This window comes from Mesoplodon bidens (genome assembly GCF_964165515.1).
Source record: "Mesoplodon bidens genome assembly, chromosome: 8".
In the NCBI taxonomy this organism is placed as follows: Eukaryota; Metazoa; Chordata; class Mammalia; order Artiodactyla; family Ziphiidae; genus Mesoplodon; species Mesoplodon bidens.
Window position 1 is genome coordinate 83,747,746 of NC_138165.1, and position 24,874 is coordinate 83,772,619.

Below are 24,874 nucleotides of genomic sequence, written 5' to 3' on the forward strand. Positions count from 1 at the left end.
TTTCTTAAAGAAAAAATTAATGTGTGTTTTCCTAATTTATAAGTATAAATGAGACTAAGTCTTTGCTCTAAGGGATACTGACTCTTTGAACTTGGATGTTTTGGGTATTAACTAATTTTCCAATATTCTAGGAAATAGTGCTGAATAGTTTAACAGTTATATTCCTTATCCTATGAAAAGCATCTTTGAGTAGGAAAGAACTGTTGTTCCAGAATTTTCTTAAAGCACTCCTTTAGTACACTGCTTTCCAAAAAATTTATACACTGCCTGAAGATATGGTCTAAATCTTTAGTCTGCTTTTAAATCCTATCATGTCAAAACTCAGTCTACTTTTCTTGCTTTAGTGCCCCTTAAATTCTTAAATGAAAACTTAGCTCCAGGTGAATTTGTCAACTCACTATCTCCAAAAGTATCTTATGCTTTCTTGCTTTTATACTTTGCTTCTTTGTTACTTGGAATAGCTTTTCCTGACAGTTGTGTAAACAAATTCTACCCAGTTTCCAATGTCCAGTTAAAAAAACCATATCCACTGTGACATCCCTGGTTCCTCCAGCTAAAACTGAATTTTGCAGCTAAACCTATTTGTACTTATTATATGTGCCTAGGCGTTTCTCAGATACCACCTGATATTTTTGCATTTATTTCCCAACTCCATCTAAACTCCTTGAGAGCAAGAAAGCTTGTCTTATATTTCTCTCTATCCCTTGAAGCTCCTAGCATAGAACCCTGTACAGGGTAGGTGCTAAATGTTTATTCCTTGATCATACAGTGGTGTCAGGTGTTGAGTCCAAGTGCTGGAATTTCTTGTTAACCAGTGATCCTGGGTAGGGGGGGTCAACACTTTGCCCACGACAACGTGGAGGAATAAAAAATGGATAATTTGGCTTAATTGTCAATTGATATAGATAGGTGATAAGGAATTGACAGTATTTTTTATTAAAACTAACACAAAAGCTAAGAGTTGTGTAGTTAGTTCAGGACCCAAACTTAAGTTTCACATAAATATTTCTTTGAAAAGTTTCTCATGAAGCTCATTTTGGGTTTGATGGCCTCTTTGTTCTTAACCCTACCAGAGGCACAGCTGTGCCTTGCGTTCTTACAGCTACTGTTCCCAGAACCCAGAGATCTGAAGTATTTGACAGTGGGTTATATGCACCATCAGAGTTACTCTGTTCCAGAACATCTTAAGAGGTCATGTGGGATTCAGTGCGTCATAATATGTAAAGTGCTTTGTGTTCAAAAGTTAGTAGTTTTTCTCCTATTACTGGAAACATAATCGTGTCAGTCTTCAAACTTAAATTGTGACGAGGGTATTTAGTTTGGTTAATGGTAGACACTCATAGGGCTTATCATTTTTTGTTAAACAGTGTTATTTTAATTTATAGATGTTTGCCAGGACTAAATATAGCTGATGAAATATCTGACCTTTTCTGCTCAAGGTAAATGATTTGTTACTTCATAAAAATACCAGGTACCAATAGAATTCAGAGTTTGTATAAAAAGACCCATTTGGTCATGTAAAGTAATGTAATCCTGGGCCCCACAGAAATGATCCCTTTAAGAATTTTGTTAGTACATGAAAAATGACGTATTATTGGTTCAACCTATATCAGAATCACCTTGGAACATTTTAAATATGTGTAATATGCATGTGCCTGGCTTCCCACCAGGGGATTTTGATTCCATAAGTTTTTGGGGTTTTAGCATGTGAATTTTTCTAAATGCCAGCAGGTGCTTTTGGTTTATTGTAGCTCTGTTTCATTGTGGCATGGCACTAGAGATGATGAAATGGCAGGTAGTAATGCCATGGGAGTTAAAGTTCATAAGGGTTAAAGATCAAAAAATATTTAAAGTATTTAAATTTTGTGTGTGCGTGTGTGTGATGTTAGACTCATGATTTCATTTTGCCTTTTATTCAATGAATGTTTTAATTATATTTTAAATAAAGCACTAAAAAGTTTATTTAATGATTTTCAGAGTTCAGGTTTAAACCCTAGAGTTCTCTCAGCCTGAAAATTGCCACATCTATGAATACAACTTAAACTTTCTTTCATTTTGTTGCTTCAGGTTAATAAGTGACGTAAATTAATGGAAAAAAGACCAAATTTTAAGTAAATAATTTCTTATATATTCTTTATTTCAGAAGCTGGTTTAATTGATTTATTTTCCCTATAAGTGAGAAGTCAGAAACTATCAAAATTTCTCATAATAAAAAGTAATGGGTAAGTGAATGTTATGATAGCATTTTGATTTAATGAAGCTTTTCTATTATTGATTTTAAGGCTGCGGTTTCAATTTTTGAACATTGATTTTAATGAATAAACTTTTTCTGTTGCAGGATAATCTTCTTATCAGAAACACTCATAACGTTATAGGATCGTTCTCTTCTTTTTTTTCGACAGATAAGAGTGTTAAATTAATTAGAATTAAAACCTTGATGAAATTATCTCTTAAAATCCTATTTTCACTTTCACAAAACAGCAAAAAAACTCATTGTATTTAATTTATTACTTAAATTTGTCACATTTTGTGTATGTGAATAAATTGTGTGTGTATCATAATTACTTGGGAAATTAAAAAAATTCTGAATTCTAGGCTCTATTCTCAGATTTACTAAATCAGAATTTTGGGGTATGGTTTTTATATTCAGCCTGATTTGGAAACCAGTATGTAATGCAGTATGTAATGATGAAGGATTATAGTTTTGGGGAGGAGGGTAGAAACTGGGAAACTAGTCTTTATTTGTAGAGAAATCTTATTGCACTAGTTGGAAAAAAACTCTTCATATTCGTTTGGTTTATGTAATTGTCAGAAGAGAAATGTCTTTTGTTTCAGAGGCTGTATTAGTTGCTATTTTGTTTTTTAGCAACTTTGTTGGATAAATTACTTTAAAATCTGCCTCTGTGGATTAAGCAGAAAATAAATGTAGTATCTTTACTCTCATGCTAGAGAATAAGATGTTATATATGACACTGAGAGTTCACATAATAGGGGATTTTGTGTAGAAACATAATGGGAAAATTAATAAGCTTTGTTAAAGTATAGTAAATATACTCTAGTAACAACTTAGAAATAGTAATTTGTCTTTATAAATTGCATACTGTATTCAATACTGAATCACTTTCTGATAACTCTTAACAACTTAGAAAATCAATAAAAAATGTAGTCATCTAGGCTTCAAATACTGGCAACACACTGCTCTTTTAGAAGATGCATAGGTCTCAGAGAAAGACAAATACTGTATGATATCATATATATCCACGTATGTGTGGAATCTAAGAAATAAACTAGTGAATATAACAGAAAGGAAACAGACTCATAGATAAAGAGAACAAACTTGTGGTTACCAGGGGGGAGAGGGGCAAGATAAGGATAGGGAATTAAGAGGTACAAACTACTATGTATAAAATAGATAAGCTACATGGATATATGGTACAACACAGGGAGTATGGCCAATATTTTATAATAACTATAAATGGAATATACCCTTTAAAAATTGTGAATTGTACTGTGTTGTACACCTGAAACTTACATTGTGCCTCAACTATTCCTCAATTAAAAAAGAAAAGAAGATTCAGAGGTCTCATTTTATTCCAGGCTCATTGATTGGTTCAGTAGCTCATGGTAGCCTTGTCTGTTTTCACAATTATTAGAAATATGAGTGGGTAGGACCCAAGAATGAATTTCTGGTCTCTGATATTATCATAGCTATTTTCCTCATGGTAGTAAGGAATTACTGTGCTTTTGCCATTTTTGTTTTTTTCCAGTTTGAGTATTCAAGGACAATAGCCATCTGACTTTGGTTATTCAATATGCAGAACAGACAAGGATATTGCAGCTATTGCTGTGTGCACTATAATAACCTGGAACAGGTGAGAAGATCCTATTACTATGGTTGTACCACAAAAGACCTAGTCGTAACTTTCCCTTCTTTTACGTTTAATTAAATTCATTTATTCCTTCATTGAACAGACCATATTGAGAATCTACTAATGGGCAGATACTGTTTACGTTTCTAGGGATACGGCCAATGAACAAAATCAGTTTCCTTTATTCATGAAGCTTATACTTTAGTGCAGTAAGACAGAAAGTAGGTAGTCATATAAATTTAGTACATAGTATGTCAGATTGTGATAAATGTTATGAGGAAAATAAAATAGGGAAGAGTGTGCAATTTTAGGTAGAGTGGCCAGGTAGGGTTAAGGAAGTGACATTTAAGTTGAGGTTTGAATGAAATGCGGGGGCCAGGCTTGCTTATATTTGGGGGAAGAATTTCTGGGTAGAGGGACAGGAGAGCAAGGATAGAGACCCTGAGGCAAAAGAGTGGTTAGCATGCTAACTAAAAGCCAGGAGGCCAATATGGCTGCAGTGGAGGTCAGGTGGGGGGTGGATGTTAAGTGACAGGTGAAGAATTCAGAGCATTAGATTTTGTAAGTCATTGTAAGACAAGGTAAGGACTTTGAATTTTATGCTTTGATGCACAGAAGTTTAAAATTTTGCTATAGTTGAATTTGTCTTATTTTCTTTTGTTACTTGTGTTTTTGGTGTCATAAAAATTGCCTAATCCAAGTTCATGAAGATTGATGCCTATGTTTTCCTCTAAGAGTTTTATAGTTTAGCTCTCACTTTTAGGTCTTTGATTCACTTTGAGTTAATTTTTGTGTGTGGTATGATTTAATTACATCCTAAAAGCCCTGTCTTTTAAAAATACGGCCACATTAGTGGTTAGAACTTCAACACAAGAATTTGACGGAGGTGGGAGGGGTGGACGCAGTGCAGTCTGAAGCATTTATACTGATTGAGTTTTGGATGTTAAACCAATTTTTCATTCCTGGGATAAATTCCACTTGGTCATGGTGTATAATTCTTTTTATATGTTGCTAGATTTGGCTTGCTAGTATTTTGTTGCAGATTTTTGCATATATATCCGTAAGGTATATTGTCTGTAGCTTTTTTTTTTTTCTTTGGCTGTGTTGGGTCTTTATTGCTGCGTGCCGGCTTTCTCTAGTTGCGGCGAGCAGGGGCTACTCTTCATTGTGGTGCACGGGCTTCTCATTGTGGTGGCTTCTCTTGTTGCAGAGCACGGGCTCTAGGTGCTTGGGCTTCAGTAGTTGTGACATGCGGGCTCAGTAGTTGTGGCATGCGGGCTCAGTAGCTGTGGCGTGAGGTCTTAGTTCCTCTGCAGCATGTGGGATCTTCCTGGACCAGGGATTGAACCCGTGCCACTTGCATTGGCAGGCGGATTCTTAACCACTGTGCCACCAGGGAAGTCCTCACCTGTCGCTTTTTTTCCTTGTGATGTGTTTGGTTTTGGTATCAGGGTAGTACTGGCTTCATAGAATGAGTTGAGTAGTATTCCTTTCTCTTCTTTTTGTTGGAAGAGTTTGTGAAACATCAAGTATGGAGATTTTGAAATAAGTATTCATGCTAATAGTAGCTGCAGCTTTCTGACCAGGATTGTTAAGTTAGAAGATTCTCAAGTTTTTCTTCAGCTATGGAATTGTCTCATAGGTGAAGCAATCATATAATGAAGCTTCTGCTAGTGCTAAACTGTTTGATCTTTGATGATATCTAAGACAAGTTTATAATATATAAAAATTCTGCTGTTTAGTAGCATTTGTTTTGTTTAATGATCTAATAGTAAACACTTAAATTCATACTAGGAAGAGTTTTTATTATTGTGATTTCTACATCTCTGCCTTTTTAAAAAAGAAATAATTTTTTTAATAACAAATTTAATCAGTTATACATATACATATGTTTCCATATCCCCTCCCTTTTGCGTCTCCCTCCCACCCTCCCTATCCCACCCCTCCAGGCGGTCACAAAGCACCGAGCTGATCTCCCTGTGCTATGCGGCTGCTTCCCACTAGCTATCTACCTTACGTTTGGTAGTGTATATATGTCCATGCCGCTCTTTCACTTTGTCACAGCTTACCCTTCCCCCTCCCCATATCCTCAAGTCCATTCTCTAGTAGGTCTGTGTCTTTATTCCTGTCTTACCCCTATGTTCTTCATGACATTTTTTTTCTTAAATTCCATATATATGTGTTAGCATACAGTATTTGTCTTTCTCTTTCTGACTTACTTCACTCTGTATGACAGACTCTAGGTCTATCCACCTCATTACAAATAGCTCAATTTCATTTCTTTTTATGGCTGAGTAATATTCCATTGTATATATGTGCCACATCTTCTTTATCCATTCATCCGATGATGGACACTTAGGTTGTTTCCATCTCCAGGCTATTGTAAATAGGGCTGCTATGAACATTTTGGTACATGTCTCTTTTTGAATTATGGTTTTCTCAGGGTATATGCCCAGTAGTGGGATTGCTGGGTCATATGGTAGTTCTATTTGTAGTTTTTTAAGGAACCTCCATACCGTTCTCCATAGCGGCTGTACCAATTCACATTCCCACCAGCAGTGCAAGAGTGTTCCCTTTTTTCCACACCCTCTCCAGCATTTATTGTTTCTAGATTTTTTGATGATGGCCATTCTGACTGGTGTGAGATGATATCTCATTGTAGTTTTGATTTGCATTTCTCTAATGAGTAAAGATGTTGAGCATCCTTTCATGTGTTTGTTGGCAGTCTGTATATCTTCTGTGGAGAAATGTCTATTTAGGTCTTCTGCCCATTTTTGGATTGGGTTGTTTGTTTTTTTGTTATTGAGCTGCATGAGCTGCTTATAAATTTTGGAGATTAATCCTTTGTCAGTTGCTTCATTTGCAAATATTTTCTCCCATTCTGAGGGTTCTCTTTTGGTCTTGTTTATGGTTTCCTTTGCTGTGCAAAAGCTTTTAAGTTTCATTAGGTCCCATGTGTAAGAAATAATTTTTAATGCTGGTTATAAACATGAGGAGGCAGATAATAAATCTCAAGTTCTCTTCAATATTTCTCTCATGATTGAGAAATTATATCATCACTTGAATGGAAAATTATTTGTTGAACTTTTGCTAGTGATAAAACATGTTTATGCTTTAACTACAAGTTCTAGTCAATAAGCATTCAGTATAATTTTTTTGCTTAAGGTTTAAAATAATAATTTTTAGACATTTGGATACTCCTGTACTAAGCTGACCCTTAAAAAGATTCTGTTGATGATAGCTGAGGTAATTTGTACTAACTATAAAAGCTTGAAAAAAAATACACACACACCTATATATGTGTATATATGATTCAAAGCTTTGGTGAACTACTAAGGCAGTGAAGACATATGGGGCCCAGATCTAGCTGAATATTGATCAGAATATTCAACAGAAATAATGGAAGCCAAAGGAAAGAAAACAACTGCCAACTTAGAATTCTATACTCAGTAAATAAGGTGAAATAAAATATTTTCAGGAAACAAAAATTAAGGGAATTTATCACCAGCAGACACTTACTAAAGGAAGTACTAAAAAGAGTTTTTCAGGTAGAGGGAAAATGATTCCAGTTGGAAGCTCAGAGATACAGGAAGGAACAAAGAGCAATGGAAAGGTAAATAGATGGGCAATGTAAAGGAATAATATCTTGTGAGATTAACAACAGTAGCATATAAATTGGAAGGGGAGTAAGTTGAGCTAATACCTAAGGACCTTGCATTGTTCAAGAAGAGAGTGGGGACTTCCCTGGTGGTCCAGTGGTTAAGACTCGGCACTTCCAGTGCTTCCAAGGCAGGGGGTGCAGGTTTGATCCCTGGTTAGTAGAACAAAGTTCCCACAAGATCCCACGTGCCCTGAGGCATGGCCAAATAAAAAGAGAAAAGAGAGAGAGCGAGAGTAAAAGTAACAAGTACTTTTGATCGGTCAGGGTTGCATATTATAATCTGTTACCACTAATAGACTAGGAAAAAGTCTATATAAAATATAGATCTTTGTAGTCTATATAAAATTGGAATAATAAAAAGTAGTCCACAAGAAAATAAGAAAGCAGAGAAATAGGGACACTGTGTAGGCAAGAATAGAATAATAGAACAGATTTAAAAATAAAAACAAGAATTAACTACAACTATATCAGTAATAAATTAAGTGAAAATAGACTTGATGCTTGAATTAAACTATATTCAATATTTTATCAGAGGTCCTAGTCAGGGAAATAAAGAAAGAAAAAGAAAAGAAAATGATAAAGATTAGAGAAGAAGAAATAAAACTGTTACTATTTGTATACAGTGTGATTGTGCACAAAGAAAATCCTAAAGATATTTAGATGAACTATTAGAATTGATAAGTGATTTTTAAAAACCTTTGGGCCAACATATAAATAAATTGTCTTTTTAGAGTAAATATATATATGTATAGCAGTCACTTTGCTGTACACATAAAACTGACATAACATTGTAAGTTAACTATACTTCAATAAAAAATAGTTAGAAAAAAAGAATAAAAAAATTGTCTTTCTATATATAAACACCACATATAAGATGAGATTTGAAGAAGATATTTACAACAGCATCAAAAATCATCAACTTTTAAGGAATATGTATAAAAAATACGTATAAAATTTTTATACAGAAAACTATAAACATTGAGAGAAATTTAAGAAAAATTTAAAAATTAAATGCACACACATACACAAAAGAAAGTGAAAAGGCAAGCCACAGAGAGGAAAATGATACAGATCTTCCTCAACTTATGATGGGATTACATCCTGATTATAATTTGAAAATATCTTAGGTTGAAAATGCATTTAACACACCTAACCTATTGAATATCATAGCTTACCTAGCCTACCCTAAAAGTACTCAGAACACTTCATCAGCCTACAGTTGGGCAAAATCATTTATGCAAAGCCTATTTTATAATAATTGAGTAGCTCTTGTTATTTATTGAATACTGTACAGAAAGTGAAAAACAGAATTTTTTTTTTTTTTGCGGTACGCGGGCCTCTCACTGTTGTGGCCTCTCCCGTTGCGGAGCACAGGCTCCGGACGTGCAGGCTCAGCGGCCATAGCTCACAGGCCAAGCTGCTCCGCAGCATGTGGGATCTTCCCAGACCGGGACACAAACTCGTGTCCCCTGCATCGGCAGGCAGACTCTCAACCACTGCACCACCAGGGAAGCCCCAGAATGGTTTTAAGTGTATGGGTTGTTTACCCTCCTGATAGTGTGACTGATCTTCCTCTTCCTCTGAGTCCCCTCCCATGGACACAGGTCCAACCTAATCGCTTGCTTTTCTTCCCTTCCTACCCATCCTATGTGTGTATCTTTCTTCCAGCCTTGGTTGTACAGGAGTCCTTTTACCCATTTCCAGTTAGTTTTCAGTGAGAACTGTTCCACATGTAGATGTATTTTTGATATGCTCGTGAGGAGAAGTGAGCTCCACATCCTCTAATATTCTGCATTGATTTGAGCTCCCCTTATGGTTTTCAGATGCATATTTTAGAATTGCTTTATAGAAAGGGTATATTAATTTATACTTCTGCTAGGTGTATAATGAATTTATATTGTGACACTCTCACTACTAATGAGTATTACCCATTTAAAAATATTCATTTTCTTCTTACTTTATAGCATATATCCAGTGATCAGCACAGATACTTGACCACACAGAGTAGACAATGGATGGGTACCACTAGTTTGATGGATCGTTTCTTGCAGGATGTACTGAGGCACCACCCATATCACTATCAAGAAAGCAGGTAAAGTAACTGAGTGGAATAATATTAGCACAAAGTTAGTTATATGTTACAGTAAATGTTTGTGTTAATTGTTCTAATACTTCCTAAAGTGAACCTTTGAATCAAGGAATATAATGTGAAATTTTATCTAGTAACTTACCTTTGCAATTATTTAAAAATTTTTCCTAGCTTAGGTAAGAAATTTCACTCTAAAAGTTACGGACTACACTATGCTTTTTCTAAAGAAAAGTCTTAGGCCAATAAATAATTATATATCATTAAGGTGTTTTGTAAGGATGTCACAGGATTAAACAGGGTAAAAAGGTGGGAGCAAATATAACTTTTACAAGATTAGTAACCAGAAAGTTGGTGACAGTAGCCAAGTAAGGGTGGTTAAGGTAAAAACTAAGTTAATTCCACATGAATGGAACTATTTGCTATTTTGTCAAATAGAATTGGCTCTTTTTATAATTTGTCAGTATCTTGATAGCTTACTCTTGTATTAATTTATTTTGCTTTTAATAAAAATAAATATTTTGATAACATTTTAAAAAGTTAATATCCTATGTTAAAGACGAACTTTGGTAGAAAATCAGATTATGTACTGTGGTGAGTTTGCAGCTACAGCTATACAAGATAAGGCAAAATAGATCATTAGCACATCTGTGCAGAATTAGTTGAGTTCAGCACTAGCAGCAGAAAAAAGGATAAACTTCTTGAACGCTTTGCAAGTCACTAACCTAGAACTTAGTAAATGGTGAAAAAGTTTTAATGGGGAAAAGTCAGGAAAAAAAATATGTGGTTTTTGTAGAGAATGAACTTGAGGACATGGGGAGGGGGGAGGGTAAGCTGGGATGAAGTGAGAGAGTAGCACTGACATATACACACTACCAAATGTAAAATAGGTAACTAGTGGGAAGCAGCTGCATAGCACAGGGAGATCAGCTCGGTGTTTTGTGACCACCTAGAGAGGTGGGATAGGGAAGGTGGGAGGGAGATGCAAGAGGAAGGGGATATGGGGACATATGTATACATATAGCTGATTCACTTCATTATACAGCAGAAACTAACACAACATTGTAAAGCAATTATACTCCAATAAAGATGTTAAAAAAATTATGTGGTTTCTTAGCTGGTGGAAAGATGGAATTAGCCTATATTGGGGTCAGTATAAATTACCAGTTTATAGTGTATATAAACAATGTTTCAACAAACATATTTGTACATGCAACTTTTTCTGTGGAGTAGATTCCTAGAATTTGAACTTTGGGGCTAAAATTTATGGACATTAAAAAATATTTTTTTATTTTTGAACTTTTTATTTTGGAATAATTTCAGGCTTACAAAAATTTAGCTGCAAAACTGGTACAAGGAATTCCTGTGTAACTTTTACCTAGCTTCCCCAAATGTTAAATCTAAAATAACCACAGTACAGTGATCAAATCCATGAAATTACATTGATACCATACTATTTACAACCTGATTTAGATTTTGTCAGTAGCGTTACTAATGTCCTTTTTTTGGACCAAGATTCCGTCCAGGACCACACAGTGCATTGAGTTGTCACATTTCCTTACCTTCCCTTAATCTCGAGTAGTTCCTCAGTCTGTCTTTGATTTCAAGACCTTGACACTTTTTAAGAGAGTACTAGCCAGTTATTTTGTAGGATGTTCCTAAATTTGGGTATGCCTGATGTCTTTTCATTTTGTTGATGGTCTCCTTTACTGTGCAAAAGCTTTTAAGTTTAATTAGGTCCCATTTGTTAATTTTTGCTTTTGCTTCTATTGCTCTAGGAGATGGATCCAAAAAAATATTGCTGCGGTTTATGTCAAAGAGTGTTCTGCCTATGTTTTCCTCTAGGAGTTTTATATTATCTGGTCTTACATTTAGGTTTTTAATCCATTTTGAGTTTATCTTTGTACATGGTGTTAGAGAATATTCTAAGTTCATTCTTTTACATGTAGCTTTTCAGTTTTCCCAGCATCACTTACTGAAGAGACTGTCTTTTCTCCATTGTATATTCTTTCCTCTGTCATAGATTAATTGACCATTAATGCATGGGTTTATTTCTTTTTATTTATTTATTTATTTGGCTGTGATGGGTTGTAGTTGCAGCACGCAGGATCTTTTGTTGCAGTGCGTGGGCTTCTCTCTTGTTGTGGCACATGGGCTCCAGAGCGCACGGGCTCAGTAGTTGTGGTGTGCAGGCTTAGTTGCCCCGTGGCATGTGGGATCTTAGTTCCCCAACCAGGGATCAAACCCACGTCCCTTTCATTGGAAGGCCGGTTCTTAACCACTGGACCACCAGGGAAGTCTACGTGGGTTTATTTCTGAGCCCTCTGTCCTGTTCCATTGATCTATGTGTCTGGTTTTGTGCCAGTACCATCCTGCTTTGATTACTGTAGCTTGGCAGTATAGTCTGAAGTCAGGAGGTGTGATTCCTCTAGCTCTGTTCTTCTTTCTCAAGATTGTTTTGGCTATTCAGGGTCTTTTGTGTTTCCATACAACTTTTAAAATTATTTGTTCTGGTTCTGTGAAGAATGCCATTGGTATTTAGATAGGGATTGCAGTTAATCTGTAGATTGTCTTGGGTAGTATGGTCATTTTAACAATATTGATTCTTCCAGGAACACAGTGTATCTTTCCATCTGTTTGTGCCATCTTCAGTTTCTTTCATCAGTGTTTTATAGTTTTCTGAGCACAGTTCTTTTGCCTCCTTAGGTAGGTGTATTCCTCGGTATTTCATTCTTTTTGATGTGATAGTAAATGGGGTTGTTTCCTTAATTTCTCTTTCTGGTAGTCCATTGTTAGTGTATAGAAATGCAACAGATTTCTGTATATTAAGTTTCTATCCTGCAACTTTATCAAATTCTTTGATGAGCTCTCGTAGTTTTTTTTGGTGGCATCTTTAGTATTTTCTATGTATAGTATGTCATCTGCAAATAGTGACAGTTTTACTTCTTCCTTTCCATTTTGGATTTCTTTTATTTCTTTTTCTTCTCTTGTTGCTGTGGCCAAGACTTCTAAAACTATGTTGAATAAAAATGGTGAGAGTGGGCTTCCTTGTCTTGTTCCTGATCTTGGAGGAAATGCTTTCAACTTTTCCCTGTTAAGCATGTTGCTAGCTTTGGTTTGTCACATATAGCCTTTATTAAGTTGAGGTATGTTCCCTTTATGCCCACTTTCTGGAGAGGTTTTATCATAAATGGATGTTGAATTTTGTCAAAAGTTTTTTCTGCATCTATTGAGATGATCATATGGTTTTTATTCTTCAATTTGTTAATATGGTGTATCACATTGATTGATTTGAGTATATTGAAGAATCCTTGCATCCCTGGGATAAATCCCACTCATTCATGGTGTATGATTGTTTTAATGTGTTGTTGGATTCTGTTTGCTGGTATTTTGTTGAGGATTTTTGCATCTATATTCATCAGTGATATTGGTCTGTAATTTTCTTTTTTTGTAGTATCTTTGTCTGGTTTTGGTATCAGGGTGATGGTGGCCTCATAGATTGATTTAGAAGTTTTCCATCCTAACCTTACACCTAAAGGAACTAGAGAAAGAAGAACAAACAAAACCCAAAGTTAGTAGAAGGAAAGAAATGATACCGATCAGAGCAAAAATAAATGAAATAGGAACTTCCCTGGTGGCGCAGTGGTTAAGAATCCGCCTGCCAGTGCAGGGGACATGGGTTTGATCCCTGGTCCAGGAAGATCCCATGTGCCATAGAGCAACTAAGCCTGTGTGCCACAACTACTGAGCCTGAGCTCTAGAGCCCACGAGCCACAACTACTGAGTCCACGCACCACAACTTTTGAAGCCCCGCACCATAGAGCCTGCGTGCCTCATCTACTGAGCCCACGCACTGCAATTACTGAAGTCCACATGCTCTAGGGCCCGCGTGCCACAACTACTGAGCCCACGTGCGGCAACTACTGAAGCCCACGCACCTAGAGCCTGTGCTCTGCAACAAGAGAAGCCACCGCAATGAGAAGCCTGTGCACTGCAACGAAGAGTAACCCCTACTTGCCGCAACTAGAGAAAGCCTGTGCGTAGCAACGAAGACCCAACGCAGCCAAAAAAAAAAAAAATTAAGAAAATGATATAATAAAAAAAATGAAATAGAGACTTAGAAACATAAGAAAAGATCAATGAAACTAAAAGCTGGTTCTTTGAAAAGAGAAACGAAATTGATAAGCCTTTAGCCAGCCTCATCAAGAAAAAAAGGGACAGGGCCCAAATCAATAAAATCAGAAATGAAAAAGGAGAAGTTACAACAAACACCACAGAAATACAAAGGATCATAAGAGACTACTGTGAACAGCTATATGCCAATAAAATTGACAACCTAGAAGAAATGGTCAAATTGTAGAAATGTATCAATACAATCTCCCAAGACTAAACCAGGAAGAAATAGAAAATATGAACAGACCAATTACCGGTAATGAAATTGAGTCAGTAATTTAAAAACTCTCAACAGGCAGAAGTCCAGGACCAGACAGCTTCACAGGTGAATTCTACCAGACATTTAGAGAAGAAAATTTTAATTCTTGATAGACATTTCCTGGAAGGCTATACCAATTTATATATAATTTATTGCTTAAATTGTATATATATGTATATACACCAGTAGTATATGACAGTGCTTATTTCTTGTCACTCTTGCCAACATTGTGATAATCAACCTATTTCTTTCTCCCTAAAATAATAGACCAAAAAGTGTCTCTTAATTAACCTTTATTTCTTTATGAGTAAAGTAGAATTTCTCTTGCTATATAGTTATTAGAAATATATTTATCCTATGGATTGTTTTTTCATATACTTTGCTTATTTTTCCATTGAATTGTTTGTATATTTTGGGTTTGTATGCAATATATATGAATAATAGTTCTTTGTATTTTAAATGTTATTTGTATTTTAAATATCAGAATCTGTCATGTGTTTATCAACTGTGTTATCATGTGTTTATCAACTATATGTTATTTTTTACCATATAGAAAGAAACATTTTGACACAATCTAAGGAGAATTTTTCTTTATGGCTTCTTTCATGTCTTTTTCTTAATTCCATTTTTCTCTTCTTTTAAATATTTTTAATCTTCTTGGAATTTATTTTTATAAGTGGTATGTAGCAGTACTTATTTTTAAAATAAATATATATTAATTATCTCCACTGATATAAAACATCACCTGTAACATTAAATTCCTGTGTCTGTGTATCTACATCTACTTCTATATCTATATATTGGATTTTGAATACCATTTTCTTTCCTTGAATGTTTTTAATCCCATGCCAATACCACATTACTTAATTATGTTTATAAGCTTTCTACATTATACAGTTCATCTTTAAAAAATTTCATCTCTCTTCCCCCCCTTGTCTAGACATTGTTGGTTTTTCTATTATTTTAGACTTCTTGAAAATCAGCTCTTGCTTTATTTTTGTTTCCTATTTATTGGTCTTTCTTTTTCTTAATTTATATCTTCAAGTTTCCTGAGGTAGGGGGATTTGGTTATTTTTCTGTCTTTTTGAATTAGGTGCTCATTTAGTTAATTTCTGTTTACTAATTCTTATTTTAATGGGAAATTTAAAAGTGTGAAGTTTTGATTTTGATCACATCTCATAGATTTAATATATAGTTATTTATTTTGTTTGTAGATAGTTTAAAATTTTTTCCTTTTTAGCATAAGAGTTATATAAAAGAGTGGTTTTTAACCTTTAACGGTTACATTTTTGGAGGGCTTTTTTTTGTTGTAAAATTAGTTTAAAATGAGTAGAAATACGGATTGTGATTTAGTTATTAATTTTATTTATTTATATATTTATTTTTTTTTGCGGTATGTGGGCCTCTCACTGCTGTGGCCTCTCCCGTTGCAGAGCACAGGCTCAGCGGCCATGGCTCACGGACCCAGCCGCTCCGCGGCATGTGGGATCTTCCCAGACCCGGACACGAACCAGTGTCCCCTGCATCGGCAGGCGGACTCTCAACCACTGCGCCACCAGGGAAGCCCTAGTTGTTAATTTTAAACACACACAAATACAGATGAAAATTTTTTGGGATTTCCAACTTGTTTGATTTTATGATTCTGCCTTCCTTTCTTTTCTTAGCCAAATGTTACAACATTAATTTTATTTTGAGACTCTGTCTTCTAGGAATCTTGCCCAGGGTAGGAAGAAAATAACATTTATTATGCATTTAATAAAAATCTTAAAAAGATGTTAGAGTATTTTTATGGATTTTTTCCCCTTGCTTTTTAGATCAATGCAAAATGAGAGACTTCATATGACTACTGTGTCACCTTCTGGAGTGGTTCCGAATGACAATTTTGTTCCTGAAATAATGACTGAGGATGCTACTGGAGTCAGAGAAGAGATGTCTTCCAAGGCTTTTGAACCTGTTGAAGAGCTGTATTCTAGACCTAGTGAATCTCAGGAATATATACAGAGTGTTTCAATTCGACCATCAGTTATTCAAAAACTGGAGAAAGGACAGCAGCAGCCCTTGGAGTTCATTCATAAAATTGGGAGCCGTATGAAAGAATTTAATCCAGTTGGTATTGGTCATGCTACAAATAATAGACAAAACGTAATATATTCATCAGTGATTTCTAATGCTCCTGTTAGTTGTTTACCTGAAAGTTCTCATGAAAGACCAGTTACAACTAATGCTACTACTGGGTTACCACTAGGATCCCATTTGGATTCAGTTAACAAATGTGACCCAAACAAAGTTGACAAATACTTTAAACAGCTAGACAGGAGCTCTACAAACCCTATGCTATCATCCCATCCAGAAACTTCTTCAGTAACTTATCAGAAACCTAAAGAATCAAACAGGAAATCTTTATGTATAAATTCAGATAAATTGGTTATACAGGAAGATGTAAAATCTCAGGGTAAAACTTTGTCAACTGGCTCTAAAGTCCATGAATTTGTGGGTGCTGAAGGCTTCTTAAAATTGGAATCTCTTTCCAGATTTACAGTAAATCCAGCAGTCAACCTGAATAAAACTGACATGCCTTCTAATAAAGGAAACTTTGAAGATGGCATTCCAAAGCACCATGAGAAATTCTTTCCTAATATGGATCATACCCAAGAAGGAAAGCATTTGGTCTTTAACAAGTCAGCCTTTTTGGAACAGAAGATCTCAGTGAGTTCTGAAATGAAGTTTGCTGGTGGCTGTCTTCAGTCAGCATCTGATCACCATGAAGAGGCTGTGCCAGACCTTTGGAAGGAGGAGCAAATTGACCAAGAAGATAAGAACTGTGAATCAAGAGGTTCTGAAATGAGTTTTGATGGCAGTTCCTCTTTTTATTCACTGACGGACCAATCTAAAGTGACTGCCAAAGAAATAAACCTCTTAAAGGAAGTACATGCTGACTTGGAGTATAAGAACAATAAATCTTGTGTTTCTGAAATAAGCTCTGAGTGTGATGGCTCCCTTCAGTTGACTTCCAACCAAACTCAAGTAATTGTTAAAGATGTAAGTGTTCAGAAGGCAATGCATATTAGGCTGGTTGATGAAAGCTATGACTCTAGTGATTCTGAGATGAATTTTGATTGTGATGCCTCACTTCAGTCAACTGATAACTACCCCCAACAGCCTGAAAAAGAAGTAAACCTTCCCAAGGGGGCACACGTTGGCTTGGTTGATATGAACTATGGATCTAGTAGCTCTGAAATAAGTGCTGGTTCTGTTTTCTCACCTCAGTCGGTGGTTGACCAATTCCCAGTGGCTGTCACAGAAACAAAACTTCGGAAGAAGGTTCACATTAGCTTGGTTGATAAGAACTATGGATCGACTTGTTCTGAAACAAGTTTCGATTGTGATGTTTCTCTTCAGTCAGTAGTTGACCATCCTCAACTGGCTGTCAAAGAAAGAAACCTGGAGGATAGGCTTGTCTATCTGAAAGATAAGAATCATAAGCCTAGTAGTGCTAAAGCACATCTTGATTTTGATGTCTCTCTTCAGACCATGACTGATGAACCTCAGAGGGCTGTTGAAGAGATCTATCTTCTGAAAGAGAAGAATGACGTTGTGGATATGAACTGTGGGTCTCATGGTCCTGAGATGAATTTTCATTTGATGAAAACAGATGCTAAGTTAGTGCCTGACCAATCCCAAGTGGCAGTTAAAGAAGTAAACGCTCAGGGAGTAGCTCTTGACCTGGAGAATAAGAGTGTTAAATCTAGCATTTCTGATCTAAGTTTTGATTCTCACGCTTCTCTGTATCAATCAGCTAATGATCAACCTCAGGGGGCTTGTGGTGAAATAAATCTGAAAGCGTTAAATGTTGATATGGAAGTTAAGAGCTATGGGTGCTCCAGTTCTGAGTTGAGTTTTGATTCTGATCCTCCTCTTATGTCAGTTACTGAGTATACTGAGCTGGATGTTGAAGAAATAAGAAAGAAGTACATTAACCTGGAAGATGAGAGCTTTGAGTCAATTAGCTCCAAAATAACTTTTGATTCTGATATTCCTCTTCACTCAGTAGCTGACCAATCTCAAGTAGCCATTTATGAGGAGGAGTCTATTGATCTGGGAAATAAGAGTAATGAATCTTGTGTTTCTGAAATAACTTTTGATTCTGATATACCTCTTCATTCAGGGATTTATCAACCTGAAGTAGCTGCTAAAGAAACATTCATTCAGAAAGAAGAGCATATACACTTAGGAGGGAAGGATGATGAACCCACCAGTTCTGAAATAAGTTTGGATTCTTATATCCCTTTTCACTCAGTGATTAACCATCCAGAAGAAGCTGTTAAAAAGCTAAATCCTCAAAAAGAAGAGTGGGCACCCTTAGAAAATAAGGAAAATGAACCTTGTGGTTCTGAATTAAGTTTTGATGTTTTTCGTTCAATGACTGGATGTTCTGAAGATCCCATTAAAGAAAGAAACCTTCTGAAAGAGGAGATTATACACTTAGAAAGTAAGGGTCATGTACCTGTTATTTCTGAAAGCAGTATGAAGTCTGATATTTCTTTTCATTTAGTGACTGATCATCCTGACATAGCTATTAAAGAAGTAAACCAAAAAGAAGAACATGTAAATTTAGCTGATAAGGGTAATGAGTTAAGTGTTTTTGAAACAAGTTTGGATTCCGATATCCCTCTTCAGTCAGTGATTCACAAACCTGAAGTAGTTGTTAAAGAACGATGGCTTCAAAAAGAAAAGCATGCTAAGTTAAAAGGTAAAAGTGCTAAATTTAGTGGTTCTGAAATAAATTTAGATTCTGATTATTCAATGGCTGAACCTCAAATAGCTGGTAAAGAAATAGATGTTCAGAAAGAAGAACATGTTTTTCTAGAGAACAGGAGTGATAAATATAGTGGTTCTGAAATAATTTTGGACTCTGATGTCCCTCTTCAGTCAATGAATGAAAAACCTCAAATAACCATTTTAAAGGAGGACCATGTTGACCCAGAAGATGAAAGTACTGGACCTAGAGGTTTTGAAAAGAATTTGGGTACTGATACCCCTCTTCATTCAGTCATTGACCAACCTCGACTAGTCCTTTTGAAGGAAAAACATGTGGATCTGGAAGATACAAACAATGAATCTAGTGATGGTAAAATAGCTTTTCATTCTGATGACCCTCTTCAGCCATTGACTGAACAATTTCAGGAAGTGGTTGAAAAAACAAACCTGTGGAAAGAAGAGGATATGGGCCAGAAGAATAAGGTTGATGAACCTAATGCTTCTAAATTAATATATAATTCTGATGTTTCTCTTCTGTCTCTGTCTGATCAACCTGAAGTAGCTGTTAAACAAATAAACCTCAAGAATGAAGGTCATGTGTACTTGGAAGATAAGAACAGCCAATATAGTGGTTCTGAAATGAGTTTGAATTCTGATCTCTTGGTTCAGTCAATAGTTGATCATCCTCAGATAACTATTTTGGAGCAGGAGCATACTGAGCTAGAGGATAAGCACAATCAATCTTGTGGTTCTGAAATAAGTTTTGATTCTGATGACCGCCTTCAATCAGTGGCCAACCAGCTTAGAGAAACTGTTAAAGAAGTAAGCCTTTGGAAGGATGAAGTTGACATGGAAGATAAGAGAGATGAATCTAAGTGTTTTGAAATTGTTTATGATTCTGATGTCCTTTTTCAGTCAGTGGCTGGCCAAACTAAAGTTGTTAAGGAGATCAATCTTCAGGAGGAGGATGTTGACTCGCAAGGTAATGTTGTTAAACCTAGTGATTCAAAAATAAATTTTGTTTCTGACGAACCTCTTCAGTCTGTGGCTAATGAAATTCAAGAGGCTATTACAGAAATAAATCTGAGGGAGGGACATGTTTGTCTGGGTACTAAGAGCTATGAACCCAATGATTCTGAAGTCATTTATGTTTCAAATGCCCATCTCCAATCAGTGGTTGAGCAGCCACACATATTGGAAGAGCAACAAGCCAGTTTGGAAGATAAGAGCAATGATCCTTGTGGTCCTGAAATAAGTTTTGTTTCTGATGATCCCCTTCAGTTAGTGACTGGGCAGCTTCAAAAAGCTGTTGAAGAAATAGGTCTTTGGGAGGAAGACCATGTTTACCTGGAAGATAAGAGATATAAGTTAGGTGATTTTGAAGTAAGTTATGATTCTGATGTTGACTTCATAGCTGGGCATTCTCCTGTGGCTGTCAAAGAAATAAACTTGCAAGAGAAGGATCATGACCTTCATAAGAACTGTGAACTTAGTGTTTCTGAAATAAAATGTGATTCTGGTGTTCATCTTCGGTTAGAAGTTGACCAACCTCAAATGGTTTGCAAAGAAGTAAACCTTCAGATGGAAAAGCATCTTGGCATGGAAGAAAGAGTCAGTGAACCTAGTGATTCTGAAATAATGTGTGATTCTGATGTTCCTCTTCAAATAGTGATAAATGAACTTCAAGTGTCAGACAAAGAAACAGATCTTCAGAAGATGCTATTTGTGGACCTGATGACCAGTGATAATGATTGTGAAATAATTTCAGATTCTGATGTCCCTTTTCAGCCAGTGATTGACTCACCTCAGATGACTGTCAATGAAATCAGCTGTATAAATGCAGAAAGTGTTGTTCCAGAAGAGGAGAACTGTGACTCTTGTGATTCTGAACTAGGATATGTTTGTGAAGCCTCTCCTCAATCAGTGACAGACCATTCCAAAAAGACCTTTAAAGTAGTAAACCAGAAGCAAGACTATATTATTCTGGAAGAGACAAGCTGTGAGCCTTATATTTCTGAACTGAATTTTCAAATTGATGCCTCTCATCAGTCCATGACTTCCCAGTCACAAGAGCCTGGAAAAAAAAAGGCCAAATATATTGACCCTGAAGATAAGAGCTGCCAATCTAATCGTCCTAAAAGAAATTTTGAACGGGAGGAGACTTCTCAGCCAGTGACTCAGCAACGCCAGAAGGCTAACAAAGGAGTCAACCTTTGGAAAGATGTCGAAAATATTGGCCTAAAAGATAAGAACTGTCAATCTAGTGTTTCTGCAATGGATTGTAATGAGTCTCCTGAGTTGGTGATTCATCAAATGTCTGATAAAGAAAACCTTTTGCAGTTAAAACATACCAATCTAGAAAGTATGAGCTGTGAACCTTGTGGTTCTGGGATGAATTTTCAATGTGATCCCTCTCTTCAGTCTGACAATGACCAGCCTCAAGAAGCTGTTAATAAAATAGACCTATTTGAGAAGATGTCTTTTGACCTAAAAGAAACAAACCATAATTCCCATTCAGGCTCTGTTCCCATGGTTGATTCTATACGGAACCTGGAAAAAGCAAAGGAAGTCACAGAAGATGATCCTGATGAACCAGTTCTTGAAGGCTTGCCTCATGTCCCTCCTTCATTTGTGGGGAAAACATGGTCTCAGATAATGAGAGAAGGTGACGTGAAAATTAATGCTCTCGTGAAGGAATTTAAGAAAGGTCGTTTCCACTGTTACTTTGATGATGACTGTGAGACCAGGAAAATAAAAAAAAAAAAATCGAATGAAGGAAAAAAGATTACCTGGACTGACCTCAATCAAGACACTACATCAATTCAAGTTCTTTCGGATTGTGATGATAATGCAGGTGGTATTTCAGATATTGGTGACTTTTCAGTGGCCTTAGATAAACCTAGCCATTATCCTTCAGCAAAGAAGCATCTTGAACAAACATGCCGAGTGGCTTCTCCATGCCAGGCTATAAAAGTCAGCCATGGAACTCAAACCAATCTCGCAAGTCACCCAGGGACAAAAAGAAGAATAACTGGACAAGAGAAAGACTCTCCAGTAAGGAAGCGTTCACTTTTACAGAATGACAGAAAAACAAGAAAGAAAGTAAAAATTGGAAAAGTTGAATTTCCTGAATCATGTATTACAGTTTTGAAGCCTTTGCAACCAAATGCCTTAATTTATGTTCTTTCTTCAAATATTAAGCTGAAGAAAGGTGAATCCAACAACTTCTCTAAAAGGAGGCACGGTAGTAGAAATAATTGGGATCTTAGCATACAGTACAAATTTAACCAGAGTTCCTTTAATTGTTATGACCCATTGAATAAGCAGATTGTAATTGATCCTTCTTTGAACATAGAAGTACCAGGGCCTGACAGGAATAACTGTGTGGAAATTCATTTTAGCCACCTAAATTCTAATGCAGGAGATGATGATACTTATGTACAAAGCTCTGCTTCGGCACCTTTTATGACAGTGTCAGTAGGACATGAATTAATGGCACATCAGGAGGCCAATGACTCTGTGTTTCTGGAAAAATCCAAGATTTTGAATTCTAGTGAAGTTTCAAAAGAAAGTAATTTCCAGTCAACTCTTTTAAATCATGATGTTGCCAAAATTTCTCTGAAATCAATTAGAAATAAGTTTTTGGAAAGTAAAAGGAAAATTCAGAGAAGGAAGGTGACAACTAATAATAAGCCAGGTTTTCCCAAAGAAGGTTCTAGACCAGTTATTCCCCAGCAAAAAACCAGAATTGCTTCAGAAAAACGGTCGATTTGGATTCAGACCAAACTAAGTGATATAATTAAAAAGTATATTCCAAAATACTCTGTTTTTTTACGTCACAAATATCGGTCCAGGAGCACTTTTGTTAGGATGCATCTTAAGAAGAAAAAATCTGATGTCAGTAGGTTAAAGAAGGCAAAGAGACCAGCTAAAATTCTTTCAAATGCCTCGGTTCCATCAGCTGGAGCTGAAGAGCAGTCAAGAGCTATAGCAAGCTCTTCTCCCAAGCAACCTGTGCGGGGCTCTTCTGCCGTTGCAGGAAGTAAGAAGAATGGTAATAAAAAACGCCCTAGAAGACAACAAAGAAAGCCTTCTAGACCTGTTAGAACATATGCTTTGAGAAGTTTGTATTCTGGTATACCATGTTCTGATAGAATGAGGACACGGCTCTCTGACAAATTGTGAGGTAATGAGGTAAACTAGAGGTGTTTCTATTAAGGGCTAGTTGAGGATTCAGTACTTCAATTGAAAATATATTTGGTACCTAGTGTACATAGCTTTCCTAACTTTGGTGAAAAAAATGCACCTTCAACTATTTTGCTATAGACTTATTTTTCAGAACTTTTATATTAATTTAAAGTTAGTGTTTAGGGTCCTTTTTTTTAAAATTAAAAAACTTCCTTTGTCCATTTGCTGTGGAAGAGCTTCATCTTAATTTATATCACATAATTTAGCACAGTATATACAACTTTCTCCCTCAAATCATGTCCCTCTTATTTATTTTTTATGATCGTGTCTCTCATGTCAGCAGGTTATATTATTGCAAGAATGGATGTGGCAAACATAAAATGCTTTTACTTTTTAAAAATTGGAAGAAGTGAATATTTAGTTATTTTCTGTGTGTTTCAGAGTGGCATTGTCAATATCATATTCTAACTAGATAATTAAAAAGAAGAAACTCTAATAGATTATCTCAGCTTTTGAGTGGGATTAACCTAAATAATCACACACAAAATATGATTTATCTTTCTTTTAAAAGCATTCCAGAGAATGAGATTTCATAAACTTTAATCCAGTTTTAAAAACTGCCTGGTGATTTTACATACATAACACAAACTCTTCCTTCTTCATTTAAACTGGATCTGCAGGTATCTAACTTTCCTCATTTGGACACATGCGTACATGCAATCTCTGTAGGTTTTTCTTTAGCATTATTAGACCTTAAGGGGAAAATGATCTTGCCAGTGTGATTATGCTTTTCTACCATCTTTTTCCCCCTCCACCTGAAGGGTCGGTGGTTTAATGTGAAAATCCAGTTATCTTATGGCCTTATCTCTTAAAAATATTTTAGGTGTTTCCATATCCTTTCTTAATAGCTTGAACTGAAATGACTGGTTCAGTAATTTGGGCAGACCATTAATTGTTATTAATAAGTTATAATCTTAATAATTCAAAAGATCTAATAAAACTGATAAGTGGTGGCCCATTTTGCAAGTGAAAAACTGTATTTGTGCATTGGTTTGGCTTTCCTTCAATTTGCTAACTGATTTTGATAGTTCACATAAAAATGTCAAGATACGCAGTTTAGGTCTGAGGTACTCAGAAAATCTTTACATCCTTTATTCAGGGATACTGGTTGAACTGGTACAGATAATTATCCTGTTAAGCCAAGGATCCTGGATCCTTGTCTATCATTGATGTTAAAGGGAAACATGAATTTCAGCTACTACATTGTATAAACCATATTTTATTGAAACTAGATCAGTGTACCATTATTTCAGAGATAAAAATTCGTTATCTTAGAGTTAAGTATAGTGTAACAGTTGGTTTCTAAATGTAGTTTTATTTCAGTGGCCATTATTTAACCTGTGGGTATGTTATGGTGTTATGTTGTAATTTCTGTACTTCTAAATTTAAAACAGTAATTATATTGAAAAAAATGGACAAATGTTTATATTTTTAGTTGCAAAGCAACTTCAACTTTGCCTCATATACAAATATTTTAATTTCCTTTCTTAAAATATCTGTAAACCACTAGTTTAAAATAATCCTCCAATTTGAATTTAGAAAGAAAACTGTCCTACTGATTAGGAAGTAAACAAGCAGATAATTCATAAAAATATTCTATTTGTGAGTATTGGTGTCTTTTTTCCTTGTGAAGTAGACACATAATTCCCTTGAGTATTGTTGGTAGGCATTCTGCCATCTTTTAGTGTCAGTTTAAAAGCAAGAGATCATACGGAAAAAATGTACCATGTAGTTATGATGTATCATATCTATTGTGATTACATCGTGCACAGAGAATAGTTCTTATAATTCAAGTGATAAAAACTTGAAGTTGAAAAAAA

General features: G+C 35.6%; 1 protein-coding gene across 1 annotated transcript; it reads left to right on the top strand.

Moving 5' to 3' along the window:
- Nucleotides 1–1,212: 1,212 nt before the first annotated feature.
- Nucleotides 1,213–24,507, top strand: ZDBF2 (zinc finger DBF-type containing 2). The gene is made up of 5 exons (XM_081243165.1): nt 1,213–1,439; nt 2,144–2,222; nt 3,768–3,872; nt 9,495–9,622; nt 15,863–24,507. The coding sequence occupies exons 3-5, from the start codon at nt 3,813–3,815 to the stop codon at nt 22,989–22,991; spliced, it is 7,317 nt and encodes a 2,438-aa protein (XP_081099291.1). The 5' UTR covers nt 1,213–1,439; nt 2,144–2,222; nt 3,768–3,812; the 3' UTR covers nt 22,992–24,507.
- The last annotated feature ends 367 nt before the right edge of the window (nt 24,508–24,874 follow it).